The 16,296-nt window shown below is 38.3% G+C and overlaps 1 protein-coding gene across 15 annotated transcripts in view; it reads left to right on the top strand.

Moving 5' to 3' along the window:
• Positions 1-16,296, top strand: part of LOC149260879 (ASC1-like protein) — a 239,390-nt gene that overhangs the window by 157,116 nt on the left and 65,978 nt on the right. For 12 of the 15 annotated variants that reach the window (XR_016258338.1, XR_016258336.1, XR_016258335.1 and 9 more), the window contains exon 4: positions 1,544-1,729. The exons of 1 other annotated variant lie outside the window; for it this stretch is intronic. Coding sequence is in view for 6 of the 14 variants with exons in the window: in XM_089421201.1 (XP_089277327.1) it covers positions 1,544-1,729 (186 nt within the window). In the remaining 8 variants the exon portion in view is untranslated. Of the gene's footprint in view, positions 1-1,543; positions 1,730-2,314; positions 2,353-16,296 lie in introns of all 15 variants that reach the window. 2 more of the 15 variants (XR_016258339.1, XM_089421222.1) reach the window with 1 other exon arrangement.

Raw genomic sequence — 16,296 nt, 5'->3', positions numbered from 1 at the left:
ACCTCATCACAAGAACTACCAAAGTGCGGTGCTCGGCTTTTTTCCAAAGGAAAACTTTCTGGGATTCCCTCCTCTCCATGGAATATCTAGATGTAGGGAAGCTCAACTTCTAGCCATAATAATGGCTGGTAACTTGAAGGAACTTGATTGAATTTGAACTTACGATCTATGCTCCACATTGGCCACATGCCTTGGGTGGATGGTTCGATTGATTGAGCTGATCCTTATGGATTGTTTTGTGAAAATAATCTTTGAACCTATCAAAACTGAAGTTTGTGCTTTTGGAAATTCTCTAGATATCGGAAACGAGAAAATAGTCTCAAAATTTTGCGCATAATGTTCAGTTGAATTCATTGATTCTTAAATTTGAAGATACCACATGGGGAGATGTTAAACTGGCAATGTCCAATGGCTCATGTATGGTATTTGAAAAACCTTCTCGGTTATATCGTGAATCAAGTGCTCTTCTTCTATCGTAATACTTGATGCATTATGATACTGACCAAAGGTATCAATCTTCGAAAGCCCAAATTAATGTTGGTCTTACTTTGCGCTGAACATTACAATGTCTTAGGAGATGTCATATATTATTCTACTTACAATCATCTGAACCAAATTTCAAATTTGCATTTAAAATATGGGTCTCACTTTTGGTACTGGAGTGATATAAAAGTACCCTAGGAAAGTGCGGAAGGGGATCTCTTTAACAATTTGTTTGAAATGAGATACTTATTAACCAGTTGATTATTAATTTATAAATTGATGTAAAGAATCACACAATTGCTTGATAACACTGATTTTTAGTTTCTTCTACCTACTTTAGTAGACAAATCTTTACGTGTACTTGTGATTTGGGTATTTGTTGAAACAGGTACAAAAGCAATATGCCTATGCAAATGTAAACTATAGTTGTTATAACTTTTTTGCTAGTCAAATCATCTTTGAATATAGTCCTAGATGGCCATGAAGCATTGGCGTGGAAAGTTTGAAAGCCTTTCAAACTTTTACTTGGAATTTTGGGATCCTTCCAATGACTTTCTAAAGTAGCATGTAAACCATAGGGTTACTTCGAGAATGTAAACATGTGTACGCATTGCAGTAGGTTTTGGTTGCATATTTGATTTGAATTTCTATTGGAATTTTTTTTTGTGTTTGTGCTTATTCATTATATTTGGGGTGTTTGGGCCAGCCTAAGATTTATGTATGGATAGGACAGAAGTATTCTAAACCTTTGGTATAGGTTCAGATCCTATTGGACGTAATACTCTTCAATTGTTCTAAATTGTTGTGCAATGTATTGGAACAAATTCTTTAGTTCTTTTTACTGTTCTGAATAATGGTTAGTGTTAGTAGAAAAATGAGTTTGGTAGGATTTTGTTTATAAAGTGAAAGCTTGTGTGTATGGATGCACTTGAAATGTGAACATGCAGTCAGGTTGTTTAGGATGGAATGTTTGTACTTTACAAGGATGGAGCTAGTTATCCTTGTTTGTACTTTAAAACTTTACTTATATTTGTCCCTGTTGATATTGGTCATGTGACAGGCTTTCACGCATTGGCTCTGTTGTTCTAGCTATCCATGATAGTAGTGACGTGATTTTGGAGTTTAGCAAGATGCTTAAATATATTGGCTATGATATGCTCCCAAGCGTTACTTTCATTATTTTTCTTATTGCATGGATTGTCCTTCGCCTCATATATTATTCCCTTTGGATTATTTGGAGTACAAGGTATGTTTTAATTTTCTATTTTAATATCTAACATGATCAGCACGTATCTAAGTTGCACAAAACTTGGGAATAAATAAGGGTTTCTGAAATGAGGATGACATTGAATTTAAGAGTCTCCAAAGGTTTAGGAAAAAATTTGATAATTTAAAAACTAAAAATCTCACTAATCCAAAAGATTGATTGGGTTTTTTTTAAAGAACAAATTATCAGGGAAACAGGAAAATTAGAGAGAAATCATAAGGAAAATTAGAATGATAGAAATAAATGACAATATATTAAAAATCTCATGTATATATTACAATATCATAGTATGCAAAATCCAAAAATTGCTTTATAAACTAGGCTATATGTGCCAAAATAAGAGTCAAGCTACACTTAGCTCTCAAACTCATCAAGATCTTCATCATTTTCTTTAGCATTTTGACAGGCCATGGATGCTGAAAAACAAGCAAGGAATGTTGCCTATAACTGATAACGATGCACACAACATGCTTCTTGTTGCACACAATGTTCTTTTTGCTATCATTTTTCTAGAAATGGCTTCAATATTATAAAAATCACTCTACACGCATGCTGTTGCTGTAGGAATTGCTTCTTGTTGTAGAAAATGTGAGGAAAGAAAGGTAAGTGGACTCATTTTAGTTCTTTGTTTTTTGTTTTATGTTTTCATTAAAATAATTACTTCTGAATTTCTGCATAACAAATAACAACCATATGTTTTTATATTGTGGCCATTTTGTTTTTACTTGGGTTTTTAGGTGCTGCCATGGCCCAAAATGCTCATGCTCATTAAGGGCTGGGAACAACCGATCTAGGTCAAAAATCCGTCAGAATGGGTCATAAATGTTTCTAAGCTGTGTTATCTATCAGAAGTCTTAGGCTGTTTTCGATTTGTTTCAGTACCTTAAACATTTATAATCATTGAAATGAGGGAAGGGGGGGGATGGAGGGGAAACTTCACTACCATTTATATAATTTTCATTTGAGAAATATAATTACTCATCCACAGATTTTGTGTTCTATGTGATAACATTGGTACCTTGCTAGCCCTCGGAATTTACCCCTTCCCTATTTTTCTAGATAGAGGACCATAATAACCACCAGCAGAAATACCTGCTGGGAACCTGAAGCAATTGACTGAGGTTTGATCCTGAGACCTTTGTGAAATTTTTGCACAAGACCATCTACAATTGGGCTATTCCTCGGGGCTAAACCTATATATATATATATAAAGGAAAAGCTTTGTGGGATCCCTGCCCCACCCATTCCAATGGAATATCCAGATTAAGGGTAGCTCAATTGCTAGCTACAATAGCAGCTGGTAACCCCTGAGAGACTTGACCAGATCTGAACCTGTGACCTATGGCCTTCTCTTAAGCGACATACCTTGGGTGGATGGTTCAATTGGTTGAGCTAACGCCTCCATCCTCACTCTCTCTCTGTGTGGATATATATATATATATAATTTTGTGGGAGAGTCGTGATGGGGTAGATGATAACTAAAATATTAAAGAAAATACATGCAAAGACAAAGAAAGGTGTGAAAGTGGTGATGGTCAGGTAATGGTTATATTACCATTACGTAACAAGCTTAGTAAAGCATAAAACCATGCAATTTCTCTTTTGAAAAGTATGCCTCTTACATTACATTAGAAATCAATAGCTATACCTTGGAGGGGTCATTAGGTGGTTATATGACATCCGAAATTAAAACCCTCTCCTAAAATAGGAAAGTAGGCCCAACATGTTTACCTTGACACCTGACTCAAAAGAATCTATATCTTTTGATGCACACAAACTTGCAGAGGATGCGCAATGTGAAGGATAACCCAATACAGGAGATAATTTAGAGGTATAAAAGGCAACTACAATCTGCAGAAAACTAGCTGAATTACACACATTCACATTTGAGATAGAAATATAGCATAAGAAAGCTTTCCCATTAATTATTGAAACAGAGAAATAAATAACTATACAACTAGCAAGGATTGAGAGATTGAAGAATCCTGTATGCCAGAGTTTTGTGGAGAACTTTGAGGCAAAATCTGGTATGCTAGGTGACTAAGAGAGCTACACGATTCTATACGAGTATTTATGCAAATGCATGAAGACTCAGTTTCAGAAACAATTGGGCTTCCATAGCTGTCTTAGGGGTGACTGGCATTCCTAGTTGCAACTATGCACATGCTAAATTTTTTATGTGTGGGTGACTGTTGAAATCTTGATTGCCGCTATGCAAGTGCGACGATAGATGTCATGTGCGTGAGGCCACTATGGTGTGCGAGCACAAGTTATTGATGTGGCTATACACAAGTAATTGAGATGTGTGTGCACTTGCTAGAACCTGCTGCACTTAGTTGGAACCATAGTATTCAAAACTGGAACCGATGACCGGACCGGTCCACCTATCAAACTGGGTTTCAAACTGGAACCGGTCAAACTGGGACTAGTCAGATCTCAATGAACTGGTCTTTAAAAAAAATACATGAAATAATTACTTTTAAATGAAAAAAATCAATTGTAAGATTTAAAACCATGATTCCAAACGAATAGAGACAAAATATGCAAAGTTTGCTCATCTATATACCATGTAAAGTCGAATTTATCAAAATGGCATTGAGTGCAATACATCTCAACAAAAAAATACATAATCAATGAGGCTCTAAATCGCCTCTAGAGTCCAAAAACAATGCTACAAGCAATCGGGCCACTGACCTACTACAAGTCTACATATCAGTGATCAACATGCTCACTCCTCATCATGATCAAACTCATCACCTTTACTAGATATGGGATCATCAACATGAGCTACATAAATAATCTAGCTCAGAGTTTGAGGACTCCTAAGACTCCTCTGCAACCTCAGTAGTAGTGGTAGTAGTAGCAACAAAACTAGACATCAAAACTACAAATCACTGATCAACATGATCACTCATGAAACTCATCATTGATTCAATGCTACTAGAAATGGGATCATCAACAAGAGATACATAAACATCATCTAGCTCAAAGTCTTCAGACCTAGATTGCTGAACCTTATAATATGATAGAAATTGAAAAAGCTTAACATGCCTAACCAATGATTTTGGTTTGAGTGAAGGGTTCATCTCCTCAATCTTATAATGTGTTAGAAATAGCTTAGCATTTGCTTAACCGATTATTTTCCTTTGAGTGAAGGGTACATTTTTGTTAAGGCCATGGTAGAGGATTTCAAGAATCAATACCACTAATATTAACAAAGTTAAACGATAAATGGCACGGACATCAAGGTACTTAAAAGGGCTTCATGCTCTTGATGAAATGCCAATCTCATGTCCTCACGCATGATAGAATCAAATGGAAACATTGCAAACCCCCAAACCATGAAATCGTGAAAACTATTAAGTTTGTTGGATTTTGATTGAAATATAAAATTTTAGTTTCTACATATGAAATCCAATGAGGTTGAAACCACTCTCAAACATCTTGAGTCATTTCATGGTAATGTTAAAAATTTAAGCAAAAGTGACATTTCCTTTACCATTGATTGCCAATGTTGCAAAGGTTGAGATGTGTGAGGCAAATGAGAGGGGAGGCATCCTTTTCTTGGAGGGGTTGTTTTTGGAGGGAAACAACCCCAAGTTACCCTCAAAACTGCTTCAAAACTCACAAAACAACATTATGTGGGTTTTGCAGCTGGCCTAGCAATAAATTGGTCAGTTTATGACGAAACTGGTTGGTTTATGGGAAAACCGACCGATATATGATGGAAGTGGCCAATTTATGGGAAAACCAGTCGGTTCCCTCACAAACTGACCAATTTATGGTTAGTTAAACCCATAAACCCTAGTCCACAAGGATTGAAACCGATTTTTATACCAGTTGGACAGCTCGGCCTAATGAACTAGCCAGTTTGAACGATTTACGTTTGAATTGGCTTGTTTTGAATATGATGGTTGGGATTTGATGCTACAGATGTTGAAGAATTTTTATGGTTTGTTAAAGGTGCTACTCCCATGCCACTGGGGGATTTTGTCCCTCAAACCTGCCTGTTAGCAATGCCATGAGGCCACAAGCGACATTTCCCCTTGGACCTTATTCAGGTGGTGGGTAGTGTTAGGGGCACTATGGTGTGTGCGCACAAGTCGATGATGTGTGCATGCACAAGTCATTGAGATGTGCGTGCACAAGCTAGAACCTGCTACGCTTAGTTGGAACTTGATGCTACAAATGTTATTTTTACAGTTGGTTGGGAGTGTGCTCCCATGCAATTGGAGGGTTTGTTCCTCAACCTTGTCTGTTAGAAATGCTACAATGCCATAAGCGACATTTCCCCTTGGACCCTATTGTGGGGTGGGGGGTGTTGCATGCTCAATTCCTGGGTTGGTGCACATAGGACCATGTGTAACAATTTGCACCTATGCTTGGATCATGTTTGCTGTATAGCCCCACCCTCGCTAAAAGTTTTTGCAAGTAGTTTTGCTATAACAACTTCCTCATTAGATATTACCTTTCATCCTCATCACTTGAGAATAGTAGTCCATATCCCTCTACCATACTTCTTGATCATCTATCCATCCTTTAGAAACAATGCCTTCTAGATGAGAGACTCGACCAAGAGGGTTGCATATTTTGATGAGATCCATATCCACAACATTTCTGTCAATGTACATGTGCAAAAAATTGCTTAATTATTCCCTTTATTGATGAATATCAACACACAAAATTAATACCACAGAATTCGTCATGATCATAATATTAATAAGGTTGCTAATTACAATTGTGGATCCAATATCCTTAAAGATGAACTTCTAGGTGTCTCATGGGGGTTATAACATATGAGTGAGTGATGCAATGCACTAAAAGTTGTAATTCATAGTATTTGAATTGATATGATGAGTATGAGTAATTTATGATCTTAAGTGACTGTGTATTAATTGGTATTGTTACCACAAAATCTAGAAAGCCTTGGAGAGGAAAACCCTACATGACAAAGAGCTAGACTAAGTGCTAACAATGGGACAATGGCCACTGCCACCACAACCAAAGTCCCCTACTCTTTATGGACTCTCACTGATGGGAGGAGTCCCAGTAAGATAATAATTACCTTTAATAGATATTCTAAGATTTAGGGTGCAAGGTGATGGATTAGGACCTCTCAAGGAAAGCTTAAGATTATGATATAATGCTTCAAAAGGTGCTTCGCTCCCTATAAGGGACTTAGAGATGAATTGCGCAAGACTAGGGTTTTGACAATAATTGTGGATGAAGGTACTCCGAAGATCAAGGTAATGAGGAGAAAGGGCTTCTTATGATATACTTCACCAAGTACTAAACAAATAGAACCCTCAAAGAAGTCCCCAAGTTGAGGAAAAACTAGCTAGGGTTTCCCTCTTAGAGAAACGCCTAGGGCAAGAGATTTTATGGACGAAATCCAAGTGGATTCCCACTAAACTTTAGGATCAAGTGGTCAAGACCTTAGGCTTGATGTTTAAGCTCTTGGAATCCCACCGAACCGCCTCCTATGCAATTCACTCTAAGCCCTAGATAGCCGTCCTACCTTAAGAGAACCAAAATTTAGAGAGGAGAATTTATGGAGAAGAATTGAGTTTGACCACCAAGGACTTGGACTAATGCCTTGTCCTTTGGGCATATGGAGTCTTAGGATGTTCAAAATGAGCTCAAATGTCTCTAAGTAGACCTAGAATCGATGCCTTAGGTATCAATTCTAAACATTTACCCACTTCAAGAGATACTGGAGTTTCATGGAGACTTCAAAGGTTTTCCTCCTCTAGGAACTTTCATTACATGCCATAAATTGGATAACATATGCAATACTCAACTAGAAAGCCTTTCAAAATTAATCTTCAACAATTAGGGCACAATTTAGCATGTTCTAGAAGCAACAATTACATACATTAGACAACTTGAAGAGAAATTTTATCAACATAAGGTAGTTACAAGATGACATGCAATATATCTCTCCAATATCCAAGAAATAGCTCCAAAGAAGAAATGCGAATTAACTTCCATACATTGAAATGCATCCTGAAGATCTCCAATAGCCAAAGAAACAAGTGCAAATTTATCCTAAGAACACTAATCTCAAGAGTCATGATGATGAGAGGCTCAAATGAGGTCTCTTCTATTTTACATGTTCTATCAAGTTTAATTTTAGCCTAGAAGCCACTCTTACTTGTCAAATGGAGGGTAAAACTAATTGTAGTTACAAGCCAACCACATAACTAATGCAAAATCATAAAGATAAACCCACAAGAGGGACGAAATGCTGATGTCACCCTTACATAAGCTTCTTGGAGGCATGCGGTGAGCTCTCTTGTTTCCAAACTGAAGGAAGAGGGCTCCAAAGATTGTCCTCTAGGGGTTGACCCGTAGATATGCATGCAAATCATCATGTGGGCCCCAATTTTGTGTTTGAGGCACAAAATACGTCTCATGGGTCTCCTGGTGATAGAATAGCCTGAATCTTCTCCATCATTGAGGGCTCAAAGAATAGTGCTAGCCCTCTCACTTCTCAAAGGGTGAGATAAACCTCATTTGAGCCTCAAATCAACGGCCAAACCATGGGATCACTGCTAAGCCGAATGGGGAAAATTGGTCCATGTGTATCATCTCATGAATAAGGTGGGGCAAAATGCAGACTGCTGTGGTGCTGAAGGTGCCCATGGAATGAAGTAATGATGCTCTGCGAGTAACAAAAGTCCCATGGCTCTCAACGCCTCACCTGGAGGGTGTCCCTAGTTAAGTTACCCAGCGCATGATGAAACCAGTTGCCAATTATACATAATGTCCAGTGTTGAATCCTCACCATTAGGTACAATAATTCATTAGTGCATCTAAGTGAACCAAGCTTGTTAGTCAAGGGAAATTTGAGACTTCTTTGGGGCTTGTCTTCCAAATTTGGGGCTTTAATATCGAAGTAGTGTTACCTCCCTAGCTAGGGGTGGTTAATAAACAATCCTATTAAGTGTTCCCAACCCCCAAGGGGAAAGGCAGGTCGGAGTTAAATCCTTGAGTCGATAGGTGCCGTGTGGGTAATGACTAATGGATGGGGATAAAGGGGTCTGAGGGCCAAATACCATGGGTACAAGGATATCGATGATGAGGGAAGCCCACATATTGAGCATACAGATTTGAGAAGGGAGCAATCGTGGATACATGAGTTACCTCGACCTTTGTTTTTGCACCCCTCTTTATTTTCCTTTTTACTTTTCTTGATTTTTCTTTGTATTACTGCTCGAAGCTCCAGGAAATGAGAGCATGCTTTGAATGATGTGAAATAATTATTACCCCCTTAAGTTGGGGCACTTCATCACCCACAGGGGGTTGGGACGTGCATGGGTTCCTTAACGATGTGAGGGGCACTCATGGGCCCTAGGAATCAAGGTGATGGCCATAATGATAAGTGGTAGAGCTCATGTTTGGCTTTTTCCCACGTGCTATATCAAATGTCCTGACCATCTTTTGCATTTTATGATCTTCTTTTCTTTTGTTTCTTGCTTGTGGCCATGATATGCATCAACCTCTGGGGCAACGTTTCCAGACTTGACCCAAATATGTGGACAAGGGGAAGGGGGAGTCCCTGTGCCTTGTGGACCTAGTGGTCATGTGGATCCAGAGAAGGACAATGATAAAATAGGGATTGTAATGCGCGGAGGGGAGTGAAAAAATGTGGTTTGGGAAAATGGGACCATGCTACCAAAATCAAGGTTTCCCAAGTAGCATTGGAAATACCGAGGGGGGGTGAATCAATATTTCTTAGCAATTATCACTTTTAATCTTTTTCAGAGCGTTGGTTAATCTTTAGTTATTATTATTGTTCTTCTTTAGATAATCATAAACAATAATCAACAATAGACAACACCATACAACAATGCAGAAAGATAAAATAGTGGACACAAAGATTTTTAGGTGGAAAACCCCCTTAGGTATTGAAGAAAGTGTAACTAGGTTCGGTCTTCATAAATGTAATTTTGATGTTTTTATTTATAAAAGAAAAGGAATATTATTTTTATTATTTATATCAATGCGTTTCTTGCTCATTGAAATAGGTCTAGCACATGTCAAAGTGCTACAGGTAAGTCAAAGAGTCAAAAGAAATGTTGAAGACACATAAGGGCAAGTTACACCATGTTTATATTTGTATAAGAATCAAAAGAGTACCTCCAAGCAAAGTCACAAGTCCTCCCAAGCGACGACATCACCAAAGAAGCAAATCCGAAGTGAAAAAGTCAAGTCGGCCTAAAGGAGGGACAAACCTCTATATATAGAGGCTGTCAACTCCTCCAATGTCAAGCAATCAATACCTTTGAAATCAGCGAGAAGGAAGCTGAGTAAAAGGGTGAAAGAATTTGAGTAAAAGGAGCCTCTAGTGCAGTGAAGGAGGAAACAAAACCAAATTTTAGAGGGCTGTTGTAAGGGTGAATTATATTCACACGTGCAAGAATAGGAGGGCTATCTGCGGTCATTACAACAACACTATCACAGTCACATATCTCTCTTTTTTTGGGCTAGAAACTTAGGCCTATAAGGCCTCCCACTAAAGCAAAGAAGAGACTCTCTCAAGCAAAGAAGGAAGGGGTCAAATACATAGGGAAACTCCTCACACGTGCGAAGAAGGAAGGGGTCAAATACATAGGGAAACTCCTCACAAGTTTGCAACTATAGTTCAAGAAGGAGCTCGACTGGATAAGAGAAGGAAGGCATCCTCATAGGTGAAAGAGTTCACTAAGGATCAAAGATAAGTATTTCTTCTAGAGCTATCATAACAAAGACTATCACTAGTTTCCGGAAGAAGAATGAAGTGCCGGAAGAAGGAGGACGAAGTGCCGTGAAACGGAGTACTGGGAGAAGGAAGGACTTGAATTGTGGTTTGGTCTAGGGTTAAGGGTGTAGGGTTTGGTTTTGCCCTCATAGAGAGCCAATATCTTGTGTTCTTGTTTCTTGTGTTTTGGTAGCAGTTTGATGAAGTAAACACACATACACTAATAATAAGAGAAGAAGATCAAAGCTAATAAGAAAATAGAAAAGTGCTTCACAAATTGTTACCAAGTCTAGAAGAATCCTACTATATCGAATTACCCTAGATTCTTCAACATCAGGGTCAAAAACCATTGAACATGTCTTTAGTAATTTTCTTCTCCCTGTTAAAAGAAAATTGATTACATTAAGATTTTGGCTACAACTAAGGCAGGCGTCAACCCCCTAATTCACATGCTACAATGTATAGGACGTTGCTACACCCTAATAACCTGTTGCAACCAAAACGATGCCCCAACAACTTGTGAGTTAGGCCACAACCTGACAAGTGCCCCAACACCCTATTTACCAGCTGTTGTCGGAAGGATGCTTCATCGCCTTGTAATTTATTAGCCCCAACTGAAAGGACGCCACAACGCCCTGTGCGGGCTACGACCTGCCCTAGCAGCACCCTGCCGCCTTGAAGTGTTCTGAGGCCACAACCTGAAGGTGATTCCAATCACCTACCTAGCACCACCCTGCCACCCTAATCAACGGGCGGACCACGTTTCACAATTTTCAGACTGGATCCCTGCTCAATATAGTAAATAAGAGAATGCTGCTCTGCTCAAAATGAATATCCTGTCAAGTCCTATGGTTGCATTGCTGATCACACTGTTCAACCTGCACAACCCTGCTCAATCTGACCACTACACTGTCCAACTACTGATCACTGCACAATGCTATCCAACTGATCACTGTCCAAGCTATGCCAAACAAATCAACCTGCAATGGTCACTGTACCGCGCTGCTCATGTAAGGATAAATATCATATGCTCATGAGACAGTCAACATATCATACTGCCGTACTGTACCAAACTGCTCATGCTGCTGCAAATAGTGCTGCAACCATCTGACACTGCTATCAAACAATGGCACAAACCAAGGTGCCTTGGTCATCCCTCTGACCTGCCTGCAACGCACTTATGCTCTACCCACGGAGAGCTATCAACATATGTCTTACTGCTGCTCAGCTGGTCAAACCTTGCTATCCATCTTTAGCAACTCGCTGTACAACAAGATTATATTGCCCTCAAGGACCTGCTGCCATGTAAAGTCACAGTTATGTTACTTTACAACTAAGACTGTACATCCTCTAGGTCATTACTACAAGATACTTAGTATACATCTCAGGTCATCACAGTCTATGCCAAGTCAAAGTCAATCATCATGTCATATCTAAGGTCAAGTCGTCAAGAGCTATAGTCACATCAAATGATGGTACTACTGCTATAGTCACAGAGATATTTTATTTAATGTGACTGCTATCATCAAGTGCTGTTAGCTTATCATAAGGATAAGTCCAGTCAAGTCAAGGTATATGCTAAGTTATTATGTCATATCACTAAGTCCCATCAAGATCTAGAATCCGATTCAATTCACTGTTAAGGTCACTGTACAATATGTCAAGCTGTCAAGTCAATAGTAATGCATCACTGTAATAGTCAAGTAAAGTCAAAGTCAAGACACATATCAATTCTAAGTGTAAATCCTAACAGGTTCTCAAGAGAAAGGTCACTAGTGTTATACCCACTGATGTTCATGGTAGTACATCAAGCTTGCTGTCATATAAGGTTACAGTAGTGCATAAGGTCCCTGTCTTTAGGTTACTGTCACTTTTACATATACTTTAATTCTGTCATGGACTCATCTCTCACTGTCTCACTATCTGTATAATCCTACAGCTATACTATCACTATCTAATCACTGTCGAATGTCTATAGGTCAATTCTCTGTGTAAAGTCACTGCTGTAGCAATAATTCATGCAATGTGATCTCAAGATCACTGTTAAAAGAGCCAATACTTCACTATTGTAGAGATAACAATATACTAAATACTTGAATACTGAATACACTTGATCTCTGAATGTGACATTGGATCACATATGTATTTTGGAATGCCACAAACAACTTTACATGCTGCCTTGTTAAAGTCAAATTAGGGCATCATATTACAAGGTTTCAAGTCAAGTCAAGTCACTGTCAAGGCTGCTATCATATCAAGTTAAGTTAGGGTAAAAACTGTCAAATATATCAAGTCAGGTCAGTATATCAAGTCACAGCCAAGGTACATTATCATGTCACTGTCATCGTTATGAATAATATTAAGTTCAATGTCTCCAGGAATTAGGCTGCAGGTTTAGAGCTACCAGCCTTGGTGAGATAGCTTCTTTGTGAGCCCTTGAGGCCACACGCAAAACACAATATTAAGGGACTGTCCCTTACTCAACACAGAATACAAGCTTGCACAGAATGGAGGGCAAGGTTTTGAAGTTAAGCCCTTAATGAAGACCGAATTATGCAAGACAAAAAAATACACCAGCACTGAAGGAAATTCTTGGACGAATAATAAAAAATACAATGGAAGCCCTACCTTGGCAATTTTCGCTTGTTCTGTTCAAGTATTGAGGCCGCACTTCAGATTTGAAGAAGAGGCCGAAATAGGAGAAGAAGGGCTAAAGTCTCTGCCCAAATTAAACTTCCAAACCAAAAGGAAATCACCAAAAACAACCCTTGGCAATTTCTCAGGTAAGATGAAAATCTCTTCCACAAGTAGACCGAAGTTGTTTCAGAGCTTATCTTTTTTTTTACTAATTATGCATTAAGTGTATATACTAAGAGGAGGTATATGCTTTCTTTTATAGGTGGGAGAGGGAACATTTAGGGGCTTATAAAGTAGACGTTGCATTTCTCAAGTCCTAAGTAAACAATTATAGTGAAATATTGGATGTTAAAAAGTTTTGAGTCAATGTGTTAATGTTTTGGTGGGGCTTCTAGGTAAGGTGTGGTGAAATCTTAAATCCTAAGAAAAACTCTCAAATATGTTAATTTGTTTAATGAATATTATTAGTATGTTTTCTTGAGTCCAGAGTAATAGGAAGGCTGCCCATTAGATATTAGATTTGACTTCTTAGGTAAGGAAAAATGCCATTGGTGGGTGCTGAGTAGGTTGATAATATTGTGACAATGAACCCCTTATGCTTAATTTGAATGCCCTCAATTCCACAAGAATTTGAAACCAATGATTGGCTTAGTACATATGGTCCTACCAAGGTTGTGAAGTCAATGATTGGGTTATTGCCTTTGGTTCATGAAGTTATTCAACTTATACATACTGAGATTGCGGTGATAATCACTGTCATATATTGACAACCATAGGTGGATAAACTTCCTATACACTGCTTCATACTTTGTTGAGTACCTTTGTTTTCAAGAGGAGACATCACTGCTGAGATGAACAGGTCAAACACTTAAACTAATGATAAGGTGTCATGTCACTACCCCCTAGGGTTTTAGCCCACCAACTGAGGTCATCAACTTCAAAAGTGAATATCTCTCAAACTAGGAGGACTTATGTGGCATACCACATATCAATAGAAAGGTCTTTTCGAGGAGAATCCAATGACATGGATCTCCAAGTCAAACTCAATGTGTTGGCCCTTCAAAACCCTCGACAAGTGCGGGGTACATCCTCAATCCAGGGAACCCAAACCCTAGGACTTGGGTTTTCAACCACCCAACAGTGTGGTTGCCGACTTGATGTAATCCAACAATTACTAAGAAGTTTTCATTAACAAATTGACATCAATGGCTGATGTTTTTAGTCAAATCCAATCAACCCCATGGGTTGACATCAATGACAACACCATCCAACAATTAGTGCCTTTCCTGAAGCCATAGGCCAATAGGGGAGGTCTCAAGGGAATAGGATTGAGGATTGACCCCCAATTTAAGGTGAGGAAACAAAACTACTGTCAAGGCCCTTCCATCTTCCAAGTTACCCAATAATGGATTTCCCACCTTCTAACATATGCTCTCAACAAATGGGTGAGGAAACATACAACTGATGCAAGGATCGGAGATAAAGTGGCACATCACATCGGCTATGGGTGGTTCTCAGGGGCTACTGGTTCCCGGTTGGAAGAATATGAGTAGGAGTCAAAATCTCCTAGGGGTACCTACTTTTGGTGGACAATATGTAGTTGTACAAGGAATGGAGGAGATTGAGAGTGAGTAGAGTTCGTAATTGTAAAATGTACCAAGAATTATTAATGTAATCTTTGTTCTTTCCAATCTTTGCTTAGACTATTTTTGTGTATGTATTTATTTATACATGTACTCTCATTTAATCTAACATGGTATTTACCCCTCATATGGCATGTGAATTATTTTGGTTGAAGACCCTACCCAAGCATGTTGCATTTCGAGAATTTTGGCTTTGGAGCCATGGTGTTGGTGCTTGGATGCATATTATTCACTGCGTATTATTTTTGTTGACATCATCATTTCACATTTTGGAGGCTTTCATCACGCACATGTGGAATTTGGTAGTGTTGAGTGCCTTCATGGGCTTTAATTAGCATAATGCATTGTTGATTAACCCCTAGCACATTCATGGAAGGAGTACTCATCAACTAAGAATTTTCCTAAGTAAATTGGGTTCTTAGTTGCTCCTTGATGTTGTGCATTGGTGGCTTGATGTGATTACATAGTTTCCCTAGGTTTCATGGTTTATTATTTGATTATATGAGCTATTCCATGAAATTTTGGGGATTTATTTAAGGCATTTAATTTTGGCACCATGTTCTTGTTGAATTTTATACAAGCTATATAGTGGAATACCATTTTATGATCTGATAATTATTGCCTAATGATTTTGAAACAATTGTCTCATACCATTGATATCATTGAGCAATTACATAGAAAATCTCAACAGTAAATGCAATGGAAACAATAAGGATCATAGAAAGACAACCATGCACAATAAAGACAATATTTTTACCCTGGGAAACCAAACCTTGGGAGAAAACCAACTTTTCTTTAGGAGAAATTATTCCTTAGCAAGGTTTACAAATCAACAATTTGTTTAGAAATCCATGCGAATATTCAAGTCCAATTTCCAGTCAAACCTAGTCAAATTCCAGTGAGCACATTCATGGAAGGAGTACTCATCAACTAAGAATTTTCCTAAGTAAATTGGGTTCTTAGTTGCTCCTTGATGTTGTGCATTGGTGGCTTGATGTGATTACATAGTTTCCCTAGGTTTCATGGTTTATTATTTGATTATATGAGCTATTCCATGAAATCTTGGGGATTTATTTAAGGCATTTAATTTTGGCACCATGTTCTTGTTGAATTTTATACAAGCTATATAGTGGAATACCATTTTATGATCTGATAATTATTGCCTAATGATTTTGAAACAATTGTCTCATACCATTGATATCATTGAGCAATTACATAGAAAATCTCAACAGTAAATGCAATGGAAACAATAAGGATCATAGAAAGACAACCATGCACAATAAAGACAATATTTTTACCCTGGGAAACCAAACCTTGGGAGAAAACCATGCGAATATTCAAGTCCAATTTCCAGTCAAACCTAGTCAAATTCCAGTGAGCAACACTAGTCAAAACCAGTGAAAATAGTAAAAAAAATCAACATTGGTCAAATAGTCAGCCTGTGGTTAACTCCTATGGTCTATGGTCAACTCCCGCGGTTTTTGGTTAACTCTATGGTTCGTGGTCAACTCTTGCGACTTGTG

This window comes from Pinus tabuliformis, chromosome 6, assembly GCF_031772625.1.
Source record: "Pinus tabuliformis cultivar Carrire ecotype Pingquan chromosome 6, CPIR1, whole genome shotgun sequence".
Taxonomy (NCBI): Eukaryota; Viridiplantae; Streptophyta; class Pinopsida; order Pinales; family Pinaceae; genus Pinus; species Pinus tabuliformis.
The sequence above is the reverse complement of the archived record's forward strand: the minus strand, read 5'-3'. Positions and strand labels throughout refer to the sequence as shown.